At 45.5% G+C, this 22,111-nt stretch overlaps 1 protein-coding gene across 1 annotated transcript in view; it reads right to left on the bottom strand.

Moving 5' to 3' along the window:
- PLCH2 (phospholipase C eta 2) overlaps positions 1–12,716 on the bottom strand; it is a 118,835-nt gene extending 106,119 nt beyond the window's left edge. The window contains exons 1-4 of the mRNA XM_077931323.1: positions 12,240–12,716; positions 3,427–3,573; positions 1,400–1,643; positions 142–271 (exon numbers count right to left, since the gene is read on the bottom strand). Coding sequence (XP_077787449.1) covers positions 142–271; positions 1,400–1,643; positions 3,427–3,573; positions 12,240–12,360 — 642 coding nt within the window. The 5' untranslated portion in view covers positions 12,361–12,716. The remainder of the gene's footprint in view (positions 1–141; positions 272–1,399; positions 1,644–3,426; positions 3,574–12,239) is intronic.
- Positions 12,717–22,111: the final 9,395 nt, after the last annotated feature.

The following is a 22,111-nucleotide window of genomic DNA, read 5'->3' on the forward strand; positions in this document are numbered from 1 at the left end:
ACAAGTCTGCCAGGGCTGCAGCCATAAAAAGAGCCCAACAGGAAAAGGAGCTGTCTGTTCAGTGTTTATATTGCTGTTTATCGCCCCCGAGTGCCTGCAGTCTGCCTTGTAGAGATGCGACTGTGAATGGAGTGCCCTTACCTTGAACATCTGCTTGACTTTCTGCCGGGGTAGGTTGACGTTCAGCTTATGCATCAGCTGGAGCACCTCGTTGATGCTCAGGCTGCCATCGCCATTTTTGTCCGCTTCGTCGAAGGTTTGCTTCAACCACATTTAGCAGGAGTCAAGGAAAAGAGAAGAGACAACTCTGCCACGGCAAGCAAAGAGGAGAAGGGAATGAAGGCTGCTTCCCGGGGACTACAGAAATAAAGGGATTCAAAAGCCACAGAGCACTTAAATCAGGAAGAAACAAAATCATGGAAGGCCATCTGATCAAGCTTTCTGCCACAAGATGGGACCATCCATTCAGTGGGCATGACAAGCAAACTGTTGCTGTTTGACCACTGCTCCATTTTGCCTAGTGCTGCTTGGGGAGGCTCCCCAAGACCTTGGACAGAGGGAGGTCCTTCCTAGCTTAGCTACCTGAGAAAAGATTTACCCGATAGTGTTAGGATTTGGGACTTTCTAAAGTAGCAGTATATGGCAGTACTTCCACTGCCATGAAGTAATGGTCCTTCTTCACTAATGCAACATATTGTGGGCTTTGGTGGATATAAAATATAAAAACTTTTTTTTGAGGGGAGGGGTTCAAAGGAAGAACATGCTTGACTGCCCGCGTTAGACACCCCACAAGGTCAGTGTCAGGGTTTGGCATTGCTGGACGTCTGCCAAGGCCAAAGCCCCAACCAGGGGCCCACTGCAAAAAACCACAACCCTACGCCCTTCTGCTCTTGTCTGTGCCCTGAGGTTGCTGCTGCTGCTGCTGTTTATGATGATGATGGTGACATTCCTTAATCCCATTATAAAATACAGGCAGATAAAACCAAATGAAGAAGCAGCGTGTGCAATACAGAATTCCTAAAATGCTCCTCCAACAATACAATGAGCTGTGACCAATGTTAGTCCCACTCAGAGTAGACTCTTTGAAATTAACAGAAATGGCTAACTTAGGTCCATTTGTGTCAATGGGTCTACTGTGACCAGGACTTAGTTGGCAGTGACCTAATGTCACTCTCTGCTCACCTGCGCTGTTGGCAGTGACAGGAATGTGGAAAGGAAGCAACATCTTTCCCTTGCTTTGCCCTTTTCTCCTCTGGGTGATGGTGTGGGTTTGGCAAATGGGTAGGGGAAACAGAAGTGAGGATGAAGGGGGCGGCTACTGAAGAACCCGTGTTCAAGGTGCCCATCAAAACTGCATGACCAACAGTGCATCACCCCCCTGCCCTCCACTGAAGGATACTGGTCTCTAGTCCTCTGACGCTTTGACAGGCTGTCTTCATCGCTAATCCCAGCCATCAAATACTTCAGGCCAGTGATCCACGTCCGAGCTTCCCCTGCGCTGGATGACACCAAGTCAAGAGACTCCATGTGGTCTCCGTAGTAGATACTGAAGCAGCAGTTGGGGTCAAAGCTGCCATCCGCATAGCGCTGGAAGATCTCTGACTGTTTTCCTTCACAGACCTCCTGGATCGAATCGATAGAGACTGGGAAAAAATAAAATAAGGCAAGGAGGTGAGGGGGTGGGCTGGGCAATCATGCAAAAGGTTGGAATAAAGACTCACTCTTGAATAAAGAAACTATTTCCATCCCACATTTAATACCTGGTCTGAGTTTGATTTTTATCTCCCCCCAACCTGATTTGGGGCCATTTGGCAGACTGTGGTACATGACTGCAAGGCTGCTGAGCATTCAATTATCATTTGGAAACCCAAGGATTGTGTTACTCAGGGCCCCTGCCCCATATTACATGTTGTATGGGCAATCTATCCAGAAGATAAATTGTAGGTTGAGGAGTTAGTGATCTGACATGGTTGCCCTCTTCCTGCCTCTGTTCCTTCCCCTTCTCCTTGTCTCTTAAGTTCTTTGATGGCATGAGAACAGCCTATAATGTCCTAATCAGTTAGGAAGAAGAGATAGTGATGAGTACCCCCTTGGATGTTGGACATTGTTTTGAGAAAGTGAGGCATGGGGGGGGGGGCTAATGAATAATCTGCATGTAGCCAGTAATGAATGATCTGCAAGTAGCCAGTCAGGCAAGCCACACGGGCTAGCTAGCTATAAATCAGTTGGTTGTGGACAGAATTTTTGGAAGAAGCTCATGCACAGGCTGATTGGCCGTGGGGTCATGCAAACTAAAGTCTACCGGGGGGGTCACTTCACCACTTCTTGGGGGCTTCCAAGTGGCAGATCAAAGTGCTTGCTGCGTATGTATATATTGCTTGCTGTTTAGAATAAAAATCTTTAATCTTCTCACTCACTTGTGTTTTGTATTACTTCTGAATCTCATTTTAAAAGAACCACCTTGCATTTTGCAAGACCCATGTTAAGTTGTTTTATGCGCACAGCTGAACGTGTGGATGCGCCCCCTGCAGCAGGGAATCCAGACTGGATGTGCAATCCTGCTTGGTGAATGCCCAGAGAGAAACATCACTGTGCTCTGTAATGCTCGTTTCAGGGACATCTTGAAATAGTCCTTGTATACTTAAAATTGTTGTAAGAAAAAGATGCTCCCCTTTCCCTTATGGGGTATTCAAGAGCCCGTATAGTCCTTATGTAGGTTCTCTATCGGTAGGAGAAAATAACAGAGGCCAACCAGAGAATATTGAGAAGCAAAGCAGCTAGTAAGCCTGATCTTCATGAAACTGTTGCAACAGGCTCCCCCACTCACCCCATGCAGGGATGGAGAGGAACCCAGAACATAGACTTCTATAGACACTTGAAATTGCATACCCTGTAGCTCAAGACCACCACCACCCCAAAACATCACACATACACCACAGAAAGAGGTGGTCCCCAGCAGAAATTTGAGCATGTTGCTTCTCTCCTGTCTGCCAGGATACCTGATAATGCCTTATCTGATTGCCTTTTCTGGGTAGCCTGGCCATTCCTTTGAGATGGTAAATACTTCCTGAATCTCTTACGGATATTGATAGTGTGCTCAGCTTAACAGGTACTTGCCAGACTGTATTTACAGGGAGGTGTAAGCCCCTACAGTCCAAAGACAACTGAAAAGCTTTCCCCATTTCCTTCCTCCTTGCAGAGAAATATTTGAGGTCAATTTGGGAGAGTCAAAATGGCTTCAGGATTGTTCTCCTGTACTATTTCAGGCACTTGGTTTATATACTTATGTATGTGTTTGCCTTGTACACTTATCAATGTTTATTTGATATATATATATATATAAGACCGTAGAATTCCTATAACAAAATGCTTTCACAGAAATGTGAGTGGAGTGGCAGCCCCCTCCATAGTGCACCACACACTTACTTTTGGCTTTCTCGTTCTTTCGCGAGGGCCTCCAACGGATGCATGACTTGTGCTCGTCCAGGTAGTAGAAGCGAACAAGACCTTTGGAACTGCCTCGGAGTTTGATCATCTGAGTACCAGCTTGCATGGAACTCATACATTTTTCCACTATACAAAGAGAGAAAATGAGAGAGAAAGAAATGATAATTAATTACAGTAATTGAATTGAATTTATATTCCTAGGATCACAGGACAATTTACAGCATAAAAACCACACCAAAAATGCATAAGATAACACTTAAACTACAACAACCCAGCCATCCAGTTGTTGTGGTTGTTTTAAAAAGAACGCATTGCCAAAATGCATTGAAGGCAATACAATGTTTATGTGTGATCATGGTTAAGGGAAGAAGGAGGAAGTAGCTGCAAAAAAAAAAAAAGTGTAGAAGTCTGGTCCTATGAATCACCCCATGGGCCACATGAATTATTGTAAGCATTCTGGTAACCGTATAGAAATTGAGAAAGACACACCAGGGCAAATTGCTTTAGAACTTTTCTTTTTTTAGTACAGAAGGGAAAGCATTAAAAATTAACAGCAACATGGTTCCATAGCACACTGGATCCTGACTGCATCTCAGTGTGAGACAGCCAGCTGCTGAAAAGAATTCCAGACTAGGAAGATGGAAGACTTATGCAGATTCTGGGCAAGAACTGCATATTAAAGCGCTGGAACAAGAAACACAAAACTAGTTCTGCCTATGGCTTTAAATGTGGTAGGACAAAGACTGGCAGATGCACAAAAGATAAACACTAGAAGCATCAACCACCCAAAGGTGGTTTTATCCATGTTTAGTGGAAATGTATCCTACTCTTGGGAAGAAAAGCAATTTGGTGATTTACCAGTGCATTAGTCTATAGCTTGTCTTATGATCCATTAAGAATGCAATTGAGCAGCCTATTCAAATACAGCAAATAAAATTGTGAGAGGGCTGCACAGTGCCCCTAGACTGCACAGTGCCCCCAACAAGGAGTGCCCCACCACTAATTTGTTCAACTTTCAACATACCTCGCTTTCATTGTACTTATAGCCTGTTCCATACCTTTGATGCACAATCTGCATTCATTATTTTTTCTTGTCCAATAAGATGATAACAATTTGCATGCTTGGATTTGCATGACATTCACATTCACTTACTGGAAGATAGATAGGAAACTGCCTTATAACCATTCAGACCACTGTTCCATCTTGCTCTGCCCTGCTTATACTGGTTGGTGGCAGCTCTCCAGGGTTTAAGACCAGGGTTTCCCAAACTTGGGTCTCCAGCTGTTTTGGACTACAACTCCCATCATCCCTAGCTAGCAGGACCAGTGGTCAGGGATTATGGGAATTGTAGTCCAAAACATCTGGAGACCTAAGTTTGGGAAACACCACTTTAGATCATGAAACCTTCTGCATGCAAGCTCTATAGCTGAGCTATAGCTCCTCCTCCATTGCATATATCATTTGTCAAATGTGAATTAATGTAGTAGGTAGGTAGTAATTTTATTTTTTTCATTATAAGCCGCAGCAATGCAGAAAGAACCTTCAGAGCCAAGACACAAATTTAGCTTATAATTCTCTGGCCACCAGCACAAATAAAGAAACAGGCAGGGGGCAGAGTTTTCTACTTAAGTCCTCCTTCCATGGTCAACACTGAGACTATGAAGAAGGGAGCTGACAGGCCAGGCTGAGATCAATGGGGCAGTGCGCCATTTCCACTGCCTCCAACACATAGAGGGTAGTGGGACCACAATCATGCTCTTCCCACATCACACAAGCCTTTTAGTGCCCAAGTAAGGCTTCTGTTCCTCGGGGGCATTATCAGTTACTACGGAATTAGCTGCAAAGACATCAACTGCAAAGAACGGGTCCAGCTCCAATCCTCCAGATTTGAGATTTGGGGCTTGGCATTCATGGCTAAACTGCCTGAATACATGACTGACAGTACGATAGAAAACTATGCAATTGAGGTTTCCCTCCTCCCCGAAGGTCTGAACTCTGCTTCTCACTGTCAGGAGTCATTGTTATAAGGTGGGCATTGATTCAGATAACACTTTCCCACTGCTATTAATGCTTTGCGCATGGAATAAAAAGCAGAAAAAGGTGGCAGGACAAGTGGATCAAGAGGGCAAAGATACCTTAACAACACTTTCCAAATTGCTTTGTTCAGCACGATTGAGCAATGCCACTAGTCACTCATTCCAAAGTAGCCATTACTGCTTTTTGGTAATTTGCTCACACTGTAAGCCCCCCATTAGAAGTTCCTCCACTTTCCTTTCTTATTACTGGCATCATCACACAACAGCCAAGATTCCCAGATGTCGGGGCTGAGATGCAGGCAGCTGTCAGAGGTAAGGTGGGAGTTAATCCAGGGAGTCCAAAGAACACAGGAAGCAGCCCTGTACAGAGTCAGAACACTGATTCATCCAGCTCTGTTAATATCTGCACCAACTTGCAACAGCTCTGCAGGGTTTCAGGCAGTGGGTCTTCTCAGCCCTACCTAGGGCTGGGAATAGAACCTAGGGCTTTCTGCATGCAAAGCAGATGACCTGCCATTGAGCTGCAGACCTGCCATGGACTGGTTGGATGCAGAGGGATGGTAGGAGGAACCAGCTGGGGAACCCTCAAAGGAAGAAGGCTGAGCCCAAGGAGTGGTAGTGGGATGGCGATGAGTGGGCAGAGAAAGAAGAGGGAGAAGACTGGGAAGAGTTGTCAGAAGTTGAAGAGGTAATGGGGCTTAGTGAGCTGGGAGAGTTGGTGGTCCAGAATCAGAGGCAGAAGCTGAAGCAGAGAAGGGAGGTCAACAGGCAGAGATGAGTCAGCTGGCGAAGAGTCACAGGTGTCTTCCCATCCTGCTGTGGCAAGCTACCCTCCCCGCTTGTCTCCCAGAACCAGAAGAGAGCTGAAAGGGTGGAGCAACAGCAGGCTGCATGCAGGCACAGTCTCTGATTGCTTGGAAAAAGCCCTGGAGAGGCAGGGACTTTCAGTATTGGGGTAAGCCCTACCAGGGATGAGATGCTGTGCTCATTAACCTTGCCACTCAGCCAAGTCTGTGAAGATCATATTTTTGAACGGTGTGATTTACTGCCGGCCCACTCTTTGACAAGACCTTTCCCAAACAGGTTAGAAGCACACTTGAGCCAAAGAGATCTTCTGGATGAGCCAGGTCCCTACCTGAACAGGTTGTATTTTATAGGCCTTCCTCTCCAGGAGGGCCCAATGGCTTCTGGTTTGTGTATCAACCCTGCCTCTTTATGGAAGGGCTGTGGCTCACTGGTTCCTGGTTCACCTCGGACAGCTGCCCACAGTCCAGCACTACTTGGCCCCAGCTCATATTACGCTTTTAGTCAATGCCACATTTTAAAATGAAAGTGAATTGGCCCATTAAAAAGGACATGATATGCTTCTAACATGCCAGTGCTCCAGATGAGGCTTGGCAAAGATAAAAGCCACCTGTGGTCAATAAAGAACTCTTTTGCTATTGATCCTTAGCTTGGCCTCCTTGCATCTCCATCAGCCTCACGGTGCAAGAACAGAGAAGAATGAAAGCAAAGGCAGGCCAGAAGAATAGCAAAATGCAGCGATGCTGGTGGTGTTCACAAAAAGCATTACAGGAGCATTCATCCAAGGTGTACATGACACTGATTTCTTAAAGGTTTATTAGCTACTTGTGTCCCGGAACAAAAAACGACACACTGTTAAAGCAACAGCCTTCAGAAACATCTTATTGATAGAACTTGCTAACCCACTGGACCAACAGCTCACCCCAGCATCCATCAGAGAGCAAATCAGAGATGCTACAAAGATCCACAATTTTGGTTCCTGAAGCAAGGGCTATGTATCAGCTGCTCTGATGAGGTTATCAGAACATAGAGCTATGCCATGCTTGCTATTGTGAAGGTACTAATTCATTTCACTCCCTTGTCTATTTGCTGAAATCAGCTCAACTGGAGGCTAAGTCATATTTTTCTAGGGAAAATTGTTTACAGTGGGTTGTTTTTTTTACCCCCACTCTTCAAAAAGGAGGAAGAAGAAGAAGAAGAAGAGTTTGGATTTGATATCCCGCCTTTCACTCCCTTTAAGGAGTCTCAAAGCGGCTAACATTCTCCTTTCCCTTCCTCCCCCACAACAAACACTCTGTGAGGTGAGTGGGGCTGAGAGACTTCAAAGAAGTGTGACTGGCCCAAGGTCACCCAGCAGCTGCAAGTGGAGGAGCGGAGACACGGACCCGGTTCCCCAGATTAGGAGACTACCACTCTTAACCACTACACCACACTGGCTCTCCAAGAGGAGGAGGCTCTTAACCACTACACCACACTGGCTCTCCAAGAGGAGGAGGAGGAGGAGGAGAGAGGGGGGGAGGGAGAGAGAGGGAGGGGGAGAGAGAGAGAGAGAGAGAGAGAGAGAGAGAGAGAGAGAGAGAAAGAAAGTTCTAAAAATGTCACAATCAACAGTAATAGGATGATATTGTTTGCTGGATCAAAGCAACAGCAAATACTGGTTGCATCTGCATTCTGAACATGAGATGGGGAAGTGAACATCAGCAATTTCTGCTCCTATTTCTGTTTCCATTTCTCCAACATCCCTGCCTATGACTCTATTGTAAATTAAATAATAAAAACATCATAGGGTACTGATTTATCTTTACACCAAATCTGATCTTTGTTTTGTTAGCATTTTCGCTGTTACAAGAGAACATTGAAATATTTCATTTATTAGCCACTAATATGTCACATTGTTTCTAATTTACATTGTTAAATTTGATAGAACAGTTAATGAAAGGGGAAAGATATTCACATATATCAAGCTGACCAGCTTGGGTCAAACTCCTCTCCTGCCCCTGCCCCTGGTGGTGACTAGAATGCAGCTGAGTTGGCTTTATTTCTGAATACTGGGAGCTTAAACAGCACTGAGCAACTGGTTGCTTTTCACTGGAAGAATAAGGCACGCATTGCAGAAGGGACTGTGTCAGTGCCTGGTACTGTCCACCCAACATCAGTCCTTGGCCAAGACGAGACACAAAACACACACATCATGTCATCACTGCTGCAGGCTGTTTACAAAAACTACATTTTCCCTTTGAGCAACCCCTATACCAGAAGGAAGGTTGCAGACTCTGGATAGCCCCCAAGGCTGCATATCATGCTTTCTCTTCTCTGTGCTACAGTGAACTGGTTTACACATGCAGGATCGCCATGCAGCAGTGACGCCTGTTGCCTGCCCGAAGGCAAGAGAGACCAACAATAGGTGGCACCAGAGCCAATGGCAGGCAGAGCCAACATTCTAGTTTTGCCCCATCTGCCTCCTCCCTGCTGAGTTCTACAATGGCCAACACTAAGAAGGAGGAAGCTGATATGCAATACTGCCGCCTCGAGCAGTTGCAAGAAGGTAGGCAGGTGGGGGCTGGCTGAGGGCAGGCTGAGATGAGTGGGGCACCGTCCCACCTGTAAATGACTGCAGCATCATATGAGCTGGACCAGAACCAAGCCCTGTTTCCACTGTGGCTAACCCAGCACCCCCAAGAAGCCCACAAGACACTGCAGAATTCTCTTGGCATTCTCCTGCAACTAGTATTCAGTGGGGAGGTTCCATAAAGCCATTGAGAGATGACTCCTTCTCCATTAACAGGTCTTGGAAAGCCAGCTAAACCTGTGGCAGCGATTCCCAAGCACACTTCTTTTTAATAAAGGGGAACTGACATATTCAGCATTGAATGGAGGACAGAGTCATTGGGAGTGTACATGCAATGTGAACTGGCCCCTATGAAGGAAAGGTTTCCTTGCACTTACAGAAATCACCACTTTCGTGCAATGATTTATTTAGCACTTACGAGCCGTGTATTATATTCCCAATGTTCCTCCACGGAGCTCGCAGTGAAAATTTGAGCCAGGATCTGAAGCCTCTGCACCTGGCAAGACTGTAAGCCTCTCAAAAGCCCTGCACAGTATGAGCAGCACAACATGCCCAGATGAGCCAGTTTGCATCAAGTCTGGGCTGGGATCTGAAAGCGTGATTCCCACGACCCAGTTCAACACAAAACATTAAACTACTGCAAGGGCTTTTGACAATTAAAAAAAGCATAAGAACCCTGTCTTTACACGGTCACTTTGCTTGTAGGTTGCATCTGCTGGAGATCCACAGTCAAGTAACACAGACTCCCTTATCCAGTGATAACAAAATTTTGGAATGCTCTCCACAGCAAGGATAGAAATGTCGCAAGTTTCCTTCTACCAAGTCAGACGTTGGTCCCTCAAGCTCATCTTGGCTGTGAGTCCTGGATAGACCTGCTTCCTGACTTGCAGGCCTTTTTCCACCTGGCCTCTGAGGGTGGGGCCCTGGCTGATTCCAACTACAAAGGCTGAGGCTGATGAAGAGGCCAGAGACCATCCTAGCTAAAGGCCCATCCTGCAGGAAATTCTGAGCTGCATCCTTTGCAGCTGGAGACGAAGGAAAGGACAGAGGGTGAAGAAAGAGCTGAGTGGAGGGAGACCCTTTTCCCATCCTCTGGACCCACCCCCACCCCCGGGAAACTCAACAAACCTGCTGCACCTGGAATTGGGTGTGGAGAGTGCAGAATGGGACACAGCTGTGGGCAGCCTGAGGAAGTACCACCCACCTTGGACCTGCCCATAAAAAGCAAAACCAGAGCAGGAGACTAGGGCGATGCCCACTGTTTCCAGGAACTTTTCTTGTTGTGAAAATTTTGTGGGTGAGCTGACAGTCTGTGTGGGTCCTGGGTGAGAACCCAGAGGCTGAGAGGGAGGGTTTGTCAGGAGGAAAACAAATTGATAGTGATTCGTATACAGTCGTACCTTGGATCCCGAACGCCTTGCGAGTCGAAAGTTTTGGCTTCCAAACGGCGCAAACCCGGAAGTGATTGTTCCGGTTTGCGAACGTTCTTTGGAACCTGAACATCCGATGCTGCTTCCGCAGGTTCTGATTGTCTGCGGGAGCTTCCTGCAGCCAATCAGAAGCCACACCTTGGTTTCTGAATGCTTTGGAAGTTGAACAGACTTCCAGAACAGATTTCGTTCGATTTCTGAGGTACCACTGTACAGGCACCCCCTGATTGGCAGGAGGTTGCGTTCTGAGCAGTGGCGTAGCGTGGGTTGTCAGCACCCGGGGCAAGGCAAGTAATTTGCGCCCCCTAACCCATGGATTTGCGCCCCCTAACCCGTGGATTTGCGCCCCCTAACCTGTGGATTTGCCCTAACCCCAGATGTTGCGCCCGGTGCGGCCGGCCCCCCCTGCACCCCCCACGCTACGCCACTGGTTCTGAGTAATCGTGTGTGATGCCCCACCCCATTCTGCCCCCTTTTCGGGTTGCTGGGATGCACGCTTGAGTGGCTGCACACATATCAGACACATGTAAATTGGTTGTGGTCTGTATATCAGTAGCTTTGTATTAATGTAACATTTTTATATGTAATGATATCTCTGTAACGTTTTAAGTTGCCTGTTGCTGCTTCTGTTTTCTGTATGCCACTTAAGAGATATTTTTGTTAAGAGGTATAGAAATTAAATTAATCTAATCTAATGTGTGCAGCTCTCCAAGATTTCAAGTAGGAGTCTCTCCCGGACCCACCTGGGAGATGAAGAGCTGGAAAAATGGGTGGGGGGGTTCATTGTCAAAAAAACTCCGATGTAAATTTTCCTGCATAGAATAGGGCTTGGCATTTCTATTTAAGTAGTATGATTCCTCCCTGCCCCCCCCCCCCCCGCACTCCGCTGTATGTGTGGTGACACTGCTATGGCCAACCCAACTTCATTCAGGGCCAAAGTAGACATTTCCACAGGGATGGGGAATATGTGATCCTCCAACTGTTACTGGACTATGGCTCTCTTCACCCTGACTACTAGTCATGCTGGCTGGGGCTGATGGAAGCTGGAACTCAACAACATCTGAAGGGCCACAGATTCTCCACCCCAGCATTACTCTAAATGGGTGATTAGCAACCGCACCTGGTTTATTTTAATCTAAACACTACGCATGGCAGGAGAGGACCTTTTCTTTGGGACCACAGTAGATGGGAAGAGGAGGTCTTGCTCTCTCCTCCACAGCTGTGATCCCAACAAAAATCTCCCTCCCCTCATGTATTTAAAAAATCACATTGCAATGAAGTTTGTAGGATACTTTACTTTGGTCTGGGACTATACAACAAAAAGCAAAATAGCTTTTGTACCAGAGGCACAGTTAACGTTCTGCAAACTGAGGCTAGGGAGTGAGCACTTGTGGAAATGCACACTGGAAATTAACCAGGAAAGCTGGACAATGTTTGGCAAGATCTGTATCTATGGTATAGACGCCAAACTAGCTGAACTGTAGGTCAAATGTTCTAAGCCAAAATGTTCTTGAAACATCTTCTCTAACAACTGACAATTTTATTTTATTTTTTTATTTTACTGCACATATACCAACTTTTTCTCCAAGGAGCTCAAGATGGCAAACATGAGTCTCTTCCCTCCTCATTTAAACCACACAACACTCCTGTGATGTAGGTTAGGCTGGGAGGCAGTGACTGGCCCAAAGTCACCCAGGGAGCTTCATGGCTGAGTGGGGATTTGAATCCTGTCCTCCCAAGTCTTGGTCCAACATTCTAACCACTACACCATATCACTGAAGAAGCAGAACGACTATAGCTTATGATTGCCTGAGGATACACCTCACTTTGTACAACCCCCTCTCACAACTACAAATAGACAAAGCTGTCATTAAATACCACTTAAGCCCCAAAGCCTTTAAGAAGTTATTGTCTTGAGCAGAACAGGGATGTGTGCAGGTTCACAGTCTTACCCATCTGGCCCATTTTCCATTTGGGAGTGGCTACTATGCTGCCTCCGATCCAGAAAAACTCCTCTGCCAGGCGGGCAACCGAAAACTTGTTCTGGAACAAAGGACTTCTGGAGAGTTCCATTTTGGAGGACAAGGCCGCTTCTGTGTTCAGCGCAAGGGTTGTTGTTTTTTCTGCCTCACATCCAGGAGGCTCAGATCAGGCAACTACAAGGTCCCGGTGGAAGGGCATGTACAAAAATATAAAGCATAAAAAAAAGAAAAGAAAAGCCAACCCTCAGACTGCTAAATTCTACTTGTGAATTAAAAGTCAGACGTCGTTCTAGGCTATTTTCAGTCACAGCCAATTTCTCAGCTTCAGTCTCCGGCCTGCCTCCGTCCTTCCGCAAGGCTGGAAGACATACTCCCAGATTGTTTTCTTGCTAATCTAAGTCATTAGCACTTTGAGGCGCTCAAAAAAATAAAAAATAAAAAATTAAGATTTCACTTAAGACGTTGGGGTGGAAGGTGAGATGCCTCCATTATTATTTCTCCCCTGAGAGGCAACGTGGCAGTTGGGGTGATGGAAAAGGAAGGCCTCTGATTCATGGCGTTGGATCTCCTCCCATCGTCACTGGTTGACGGCGAGCTCTGGGTGCTGTTACTTCAAGCCACAGCTGCCTCTTCTGCATCCTGCTTCCCCTTTTGACCGCTCAGAGTCCAACCCTGCAGGCATCCTGCACCGAGAGCACTTGAAATCCTAATGAATTTCCTATGCCTGCTTTTGCACTTCCGACGAGAGGTTCTTTCTGCTCTGTGCCAGGGCCATAGAGGGCTCTGAATGCCACTTCAAATCCATCTAGGCAGCTGAGAGTCTCGTCCTCTTATCGCTATACTGTTGTATACTTTAAAAAGATGATGACGACGATGGCTATATGTACCAAATCAAAAGGTATCCTTTTTAAACCATCTTCTTGCCTTCTCACTCAAGTCTGAACTGCTTAATCAGCATCTTTAGAGGAACATTTTCAATCCGGCAAGAGGAGGAAGAGAAAAAGCAATCCGCAATCCAGCTCGAGCAACACATGTTTGCTTGAAATGCTAAATCCTGCATATACACTAATCCCAAAGCCGTAGCTTCTGCCCTATCCATTCAAGGGATTTAAAGTGTGTGTGTGCATGCGCAGGCAGTGTGGCCACAGGAAAATGAGACCAGAGAGAAGAAAAGAGGCTCTGTTTTTTATTTCTCTGCCAGTCTCTCTCAGACTGCATGTGCCCAACTGACCTGGATGGATATCCCAGGCATAATAGGATGGCATCTCGTGTTTTGCCATCCCCTGTTTTGCCGAAAGTGAAATTTGGAGGCAAATGTAGATGCTGTCGCTTGGGCAAAACATGCGAGAATTTTCAAGGGACATGAAGAGAGTTTGGCTAAAACTCGCCAAATTCTGTCAGGGGAGAGGGGAGGGGAGGTTTGGCATGTAATGTGTGGTACTGTCCAGAGCATAGGTAGGCAAACTAAGGCCCAGGGGCTGGATCCGGCCCAATTGCCTTTTTAATCTGGCCCAGGGACGGTCTGGGAATCAGTGTGTTTTTACACGAGCAGAATGTGTGTTTTTATTTAAAATGCATCTCTGGGTTATTTGTGGGGCATAGGAATTCGTTCATTTTTATTTATTTTTTCAAAATATAGTCTGGCCCCCCACAAGGTCTGAGGGACAGTGGACCCGCCCCCTGCTGAAAAAGTATGCTGACCCCTGGTCCAGAGGAACGCTTGTAGAAGGTGGTCCAGGAAAAAAGACCCATGGTTGCACAAATGAAGGGCACTTCAGTATGTGGAACTTGTATAACACTTTGCTCTGTCTCCTTAAGGCTCCCCACACTCTGCAATTCACATATATATCCTTAAGAGGGATTAATAAAACAACCTCAGTGTTCAAGGTACATTCTGCAAAAGAGCTGAAATGAGCTCAAACTACTTGTAAAACATTCACTTATTCATTCTTTGTTGCCTTCAGAGACATCGACATTATGAGCCAAGCCTAACTCATGCTGATGAAGTGACATAAACATGCCAGCATTTTAGTGTGATCCCTGATTGAGGTGGGAGGGCAGGATTCATGACAAATTCAGGAGGAGAGGAAGCAACAAGCACGTATCCATGTATGAATGGTGTCAAGAGATAAAAAGCAAGGCAAAATATTCTGTTGAATAGTATAAGAATAGGTGGGGTTTTTTAACTACCGTATTTTTCGCTCTATAAGACGCACCAGACCACAAAGTGCACCTAGTTTTTGGAGGAGGAAAACAAGAAAAAAAATATTTTGAATCTCAGAAGCCAGAACAGCAAGAGGGATAGCTGCGCAGTGAAAGCAGCAATCCCTCTTGCTGTTCTGGCTTCTGGAATAGCTGCACAGCCTGCATTCGCTCCATAAGACGCACACACATTTCCCCTTACTTTTTAGGAGGGAAAAAGTGAGTCTTATAGAGCAAAAAAATACGGTAATTTTGCATCAAATTTAGGGGGGATGGAGGGGAGCAGAACTCTGCCAGAATTCTGAGTTCCTACTCCAAAATCAAAAGCAGCATATGTTCAGTAAGCCCTATGAAAACAGTGTTGCACCAGACAATACTCTGCAAGTGATTGGCTTTTATGCATAGTGAGGAATGAAACACTTAAGATTACTTTGGCATGTTACCAGCGCCTGCAAATACATCTTAACATTGGGTTCATCCTAAGGGGGCTGAAGCCAGGGCAGTAGGCAATTGTGCCAGGAAGAAAAACGGGGTGAGCTGAGCAATGATAAGACGTGGCGTAATTCGTCTTTGATCTCTTCCCTGGAGAAGAGCTGAAGTACTTAGTGGGACCCAAGCTTATTACAAGAGGTTACTATTCTTGCCTCTTTTGACAGCATCCTCAGGCAAGCACAACAGCCACACACACGTAGACAGGGCCGGCCCAGCTATTAGGCAGGATAAGGCCACTGCCTCAGGCAGCAGAAGCCCTTGAGCTGGAAAACAACCCCCGCCCGATGGGTACACACCAGTGGCAGGTATGGCGATGGTGGGAGCAGCGGTGGCAGCATGGCAGGACAGAACTTCCCAGTTTGCCTAAAGAGGTGAAACGCAATGAACTGCCCCTGCATGTAGACATTCCATTGAGAGCCTCCTAATTTGAAAAGCAATGGTGCATGGAGTAAAGATGCTTTGAACAATTTGATCTCTGCATGCTCCTACAACCAGTGACCAGACCTGTACCTCTTGGACTAACTTAATGATCAACCAAACACTGCACTTCTCCACGTTCTGAGAGACACTGCGCCATTGCTTGGCAGGTTAAACATATCAAAATATGCATCTAAACAGCAGTGGCACACACTTTTAAATATGTATTTTGAGAGGACTTTTAAAAACCCACAGCGGCAGCAACCAATTCCACGTCTCCCCTATGCACTATCCCTGTATAAGACAATCCCCAATTTTTAGCGTATTTTTTATTTTTAAAAAAACTTGTCTTATACACAGAAAAATATGGTACATCTTCCTTGGTGTTGTACCCAATGCTATTCCTACTCAGAGTAGGGCAACTGAATTTAATGGCCATCACTAAGAAAAGCCCATTAATCTCAGTGAACCTACTCTGATTAGGTCTTATAGTTAGAACACCCACAATATCCAAAAACCAAAATCGAATGTCAAGGAGAAAGGCTAGAGTGAAGCCATAGTACCTGGTGTGCTAGCTTTCGGTCTGCTGCAATTCAAAACAAAAAAGAGAGAGGGATCAAGCACGTAAACCAACTGAATCTTACTTTTTCTAGCTAATATTTCTTTAATGCTGTCCCCATTTTGACCTGCTTGTCCAAGAAACTGTCATTGTCATTGGGGTTGTTTATTAATAAAAAAGTGGGGTGCACCATTGTTGCTGTTAGTAAAGGTGGGCATGATAACTTGCTTTTTAATTTTGTAAAATATCCTCTGTTTGGTTCATTGCATTTAATTCCTTTCTGGGTGAAACTGGGAGGGGGGGTTATTAAAGTTCTTGCTGCAGTCTGAAGCACTGCATCCTCAGAAAGAATTAGAACTCTGCTTCAGGACGATCCAGAAGCAGCTCTCCCCATCACTTCTCAAAAGTGACCCTCTCTATGAGGCTGATTAGAAATTCAAGCCATCCAACTAAATACCAAATGCAGCTGTATCCATGAAGAGATGATGCAAGGGACACGCACTTGCTATATTGACTTCCTGAAGCCTTAATGAGCAGGGCTACATGGCTGCCCGTGGCTATAAAATATGATAGGCCCACTGTTCTCTAATTGACCTCTCAAGGGATCAGTCTTCTAGCACCTCATCAGTGTGCTGCATTAATCTTTGGTGTGCATGACCACACTGTTGCCATATGTACTAGGCGAGACACATTGGGTAGTTAATAGGAAAGGGAGGAGACACTCGGTTCTGTTTTTAATGCTTGCTTCTCGAAACAGGACAGCGATCCTTCAAAATTCGCACTTCTCAGGATTGCACGATGCAGCTCTCCAACGAAACAATGTGTAGGAAAATGTATCCGTTATGGGAAAGTGCATTTTTAAAAAGGTGCATGTTAGTGAAAATGACATATAAAAAAAGCCTTGTGTCAAGAGGACGTTGTAAGCACATATTACAGCAGGCAAAATGTGTATTATCTGGAGAAAATTGCACTTTTCATAAGTGAATTTTCAAGAAATGTGGGCAACGGAACTTAGCAGTGATAAAATGAGAAATCGGGAATCACAGCACCTGCTGTGGCTGCAGAGACCAGGAGCTCATAACTGCTACCTCCCATGTTGTTTTCTCTGTGTTAGCAGCACCAAAGTGACCTCTCCATGGCACAAGAGCCAGATGACAATACCCCCTTCTTGATGTCTTTCAAGATCCCTACAGCTAACTATCAGATCTCATGTGAATATATTTTTTATGTGATGAATTATTGTTTTAAAAAGATGAACTAGTCATTTTGTGGTTATTGTGCACTGTATTGGTATTGTATGTTTTACTGTAGTTGTATATTATTGTTGTGTATTGCCTTGATATTTCATACGAGTGGATGGTATATGTTAGCAAAGTCACTGAAATAGTGCAGATGGAGTCCAGAGAGCAAATAAATTCTGACGAAACTGAAGAAAAACAGTGCATATTTTGGGTAGAAAGGAACAACAAGGTTTGTTTGTTTTTCACTTCCTTCCTTCCGGTCTTGTATATAGCAGGGAGACATTTGACTAAGTCCATTGTGGAAAAACTCCCTCAGATATACACAGACATGCTCTACCACACTAAAGATCAGGCCACACAGACTGGTTGCTAAGCAACACCTTCACCCTATCTTGGGTAGCTGACTAACAGTGAGAACAGAATTAACCCCTGAGTTAAAAAATGAATGAGCCCTGCTGCACTTCCAACAGTGTGTATATATATTTAATGAAATAAATAAAAAGTTTTCCCCTCAGACTCTTTTAATGGAGATCACAAGGACCAACTTGGGGGACCTTTGTTTGCAACATATATCCTCTAACAACAGTGTTTCCCAAACCTGGGTGTCCAGCTGCTTTTGGACTACAATTCCCATCACCCCTGACCACTGGTGTTGCTAGCTAGGGTTGATGGGAGTTGTAGTCCAAAAACAGCTGGAGACCCAAGTTTGGGAAACATTGTTCTACAACCATGCTGCAGTTCTCTCCCCTCAATATAACTGGCCTTTTCTTCAACTTCATTAGTCAATCAGAGGAGGCACTCTACATGTGGCATAAACTATGTCAATCGGACACAGTTAGAAGTCATCAGCCTCTGTTACAAGGGTGAATGCAGGCAAACACAGGGAAGGGGAGTAAACAAGGCACACACACCCCCACCTGTCACTGGGAAGACGAGCAACTTAAACCTTGAGCATGGATTTATTAGGGAGCTTAGTGCACCATCCATATGGCACAGCTGTTCAGAAGATTCTGCTTCCTTCACAACCTCAGAGTTGGAGGACCTTGCATTCAAGCAAAGCTTGTGCAGTTTCCAAAGTATCTGTGAACCCAGAAACACTAAAGCAGAGCTGAACAGAAATGGCTCTTTCAGTACTTTCTTTTTTTCATGAACTGTTGACTTCACCAAGTTCCAAAGTATATCTGAGCGCTGCAGAGAAAACCCTGAACAAGATTTATGCAAGAGACCAGGGAATCTGAAGATAAGCTAAAATGCATCCTTAGACAGAGTTACCCTGGGAATATTGTCTAAAGTAAAGGTAAAGGGACCCCTGACCTTAGGTCCAGTTGCGAACGACTCTGGGGTTGCAGCGCTCATCTTGCTTTATTGCCTGAGGGAGCTGGTGTACAGCTTCCAGGTCATGTGGGGAGCATGACTAAGCCACTTCTGGCAAACCAGAGCAGTGCATGGAAACTCCGTTTACCTTCCCGCCAGAGTGGTACCTATTTATCTACTTGCACTTTGACATGCTTTCGAACTGCTAGGTTGGCAGGAGCTGGGACCGAGCAACAGGAGCTCACCCTGGCACGGGGATTTGAACTGCCAACCTTCCAATTGGCAAGCCCTGGGCTCTGTGGTTTAGACCACAGCGCCACCCACGTCCCTTTACTTTGGGAAAGTAGTGTTTCCCAAAGTGGGTGATATTGCCCCCTGGGGGGCGTTGGAATGATCCAGGAGGGTGGTAGTAGCCTCTGCTGCAAGTGAGGGGTGTTGAATTACAATAAGTGGGCGTTGGAAGCATAAAGAAAGAAGAGAAGTTTGAAAAACCGTTCGTACATGTTTCATCTGTTGTGTCATGACACCCGTGCTGTTGCAGGACAGCAACAGATCTGGTGGTCGTGCTGGAGGTGAGGGGTTTTCCTGGGCTTGTAGTACATCTGGGAGATATACAGTACACATACACCCTATTTTACTGGGGTTTAGTGTTCCTACTACAATGTTATAGAGGCAACATCAGCCCTCTTAAAACCCTGTGTCTTTGCCTTCATTAACATGACAAAGACTCCTCTTGCCCCTCTTGTGTGGCACCATTGCAAGATCTCAGGAAACAGGAAAGTGCTCTCCTTCCCGTTTCCAGAGAATAAAATCTTCCCACAACAGCACTGCACCAGAAAGAGAAACAGGCAAGAAGGACTTCATATAGCTTTCTTCTTCCTCCCTGTTACCATGCTGGAGAAGGAGAAGGGCCTCCTTCTCCTGAACTGTAATGGAGACCAAAAATGCTGGGCCTGCCTCCTCTGGCAGTCAGCCTGCCTACCAGTCTGTATGTCTGGTCTCCCCAGCCCCCAGCACGGCTATGTGTTTTTGTGTTTTTGTGTTTTTGTGTTTTTTTGTGTTTTTGTGTTTTTGTGTGTGTTTGTTTGTTTGTTTGTTTGTGCATGGCTGCTTGCTTGTGTTTATGTATGTGGTCTCTATATGTGTGCTGTAAGTATTGTGTGAGTGCAGGCAAGTGTACACACAGTGGCAACACCCAACTCTGGCATGTTGCCATCAGAGGGGTGACCAACTCACAGTTTGGCCTGAAAATATATTAGCCACCCCTGCTCTAATCACTGGGCATCACAGGCTTTCATGTAAGGAAGCTAACAGAGATCTGATAGAACAGTGAAGTTCCCTATAGGGAAGCCTTTCCATTCCGAAGACACATTGATTCTTTTTGCCTTACCAACCTCTCCTTGCACGCTACCCAAGCATTCCTGCTGCCCACTTAATTTCTCAGGATTAGAGAGAATTAGCCTACATTGCTGACGACCAAGTAGGTCAGGTAATGAAGCCGCCGTCCTTTACTGGGGCAGAGGAAGCCCATTGTTGAACAAGAGAAGACCTATAGAGTTACCGGGCTGAGGTCACAGGAATAATTCAAAACAACCTGCTAGGTTGGGTTTTCTAATGGAAAAGCAAAACAAAACCCCAGGTGTGCAGCAGTTCCTGTGTTACATCACATTGGTGTTAAAGTGTGTGTGTGTGAGAGAGAGAGGGGGGGGGAGGGAGGGAGATCCAGCCAGGTTTTACTCAAAGTAAAGGTAAAGGTAAAGGTACCCCTGCCCGTACGGGCCAGTCGTGTCCGACTCTAGGGTTGTGCGCCCATCTCACTTAAGAGGCCGGGGGCCAGCGCTGTCTGGAGACACTTCCGGGTCACGTGGCCAGCGTGACGAAGCTGCTCTGGCGAGCCAGCACCAACGCAGCACACGGAAACGCCGTTTACCTTCCTGCTATAAAGCGGTACCTATTTATCTACTTGCACTTAAGAGTGCTTTCGAACTGCTAGGTGGGCAGGAGCTGGGACCGAACGACGGGAGCTCACCCCGCCGCGGGGATTCGAACCGCCGACCATACGATCGGCAAGCCCTAGGCACTGAGGTTTTACCCACAGCGCCACCCGCGTCCCTTTTACTCAAAGTAGACCCACTGAAATTGACAAACCCAAGGTAGCCGTGTCCATTAACATCAATGAATCTGCTCTGAGTGGGACCAGCATTGGATACATCCCTGGGTTTCTCTAAATATTCATAAATACATATCTCTTTTGCTGTTCTCATATGCATTTTATGGGGCTCAGGACACCAATACCTCAAGGACTCCCTCTCCCCATATGAACTGGCCCATCATCATCTGAGGCCCTTTGGGGAGTCCAGAGGTGGCATCACAAAAAAGGGTCTTTTCAGTGGTGGCTGAAAACCATGGTTTGGCATAGCGTTGGAACACAGCCAACATCTGAGAAGTGCCCAGCCAACTAAATTCACATCCAGCCACTTGGGGTCTGCAGTCTGAGGATTGATAAAAAGCATTGCTTCCCATTTTATATTCCCAGGTGGCTTTCTTTCCAAAAGACTCCTAAAATAGTTCATCTGTAGATTTTACATTCACTTATCCAATTAAGAAAACATTTAGTCCATCCCCAATATGCACACACTTCTAAAAAAAAACCCTTCCTTTGTCCTGGGCCTCCGGGATGGTTGCTTTTAAAATGCAAACATATGCTAATAATCCTTAGCAATTAAGCACCAGCGTCTTTATTCAATATGTCCTCAAGCTATTAAAATAAAGAAACTGGGGGTGGGGAAACATTCTGAGTATTTTGCATTCACTTCAGCTCCTGGTTGTTGTTGTTGTTGTTTTAAGCTGTTTCCCTTTTTTAAAATAATACATATATCAATTTCAGCTTTGCAGACTATATAAGCCATTCCACCTCCAAGCATCTCAAAATATCTGCATGAACCAAACTAAGAATTCCAAAGATGTCTGGTTAAGAAAAGCTCTCTTTTTTTCAAATTCTATTTAGTGAAAAGAGGAGGTGTGTGTGTTTTAATAGAAGGAACAATAATAGATAATGCATACAACATCGCAAGTTATTTTCTAAAGAGAAGTCTATGTTTTGTCAAAACTACAGCAGGGCAGACCACACTGTACCACACTGGAGCACTGAATCAGTTTCTGGGCACCGTATTTTAAATGAGTTTTGGTTTTTTTAAGAATTTTTTTTCAGGCTGAAGAAGAAAAGATTAAGGAGAGACATGATAGTGGTCTTCAAATTATCTGAAAAGCTCTCAAGAGGAAGATGGAGAAGGATTGTTCTCCATTTCTCAAAAGAGCAGGTCTAGAATCAATGTGTGGAAATAGCAGGGAAGTAGATTTTGGCTAAACATTAAGAGGAACTTTCTGATGTGAAGATCTTCTTGACAGTGGAACAGACTGACTCAGGAGGTGGCAGGTTCTCTATCATTAGAGAAGGTAATTGAATGTATATGCAGAGGTGAGAAGAACACTTGTCAGTAGGGTTCTCATTCGAAGGCAAACTTGCCTAATTCACACTTTCTGAAACATTATAGGAACTGAAACACAGCCATCCCTCAAAACTCATGCTCTGAATTTTTGCAGTGCAGTACAGAATG

The sequence above is a fragment of the Podarcis muralis genome, chromosome 7 (genome assembly GCF_964188315.1).
Source record: "Podarcis muralis chromosome 7, rPodMur119.hap1.1, whole genome shotgun sequence".
Classification (NCBI taxonomy): domain Eukaryota; kingdom Metazoa; phylum Chordata; class Lepidosauria; order Squamata; family Lacertidae; genus Podarcis; species Podarcis muralis.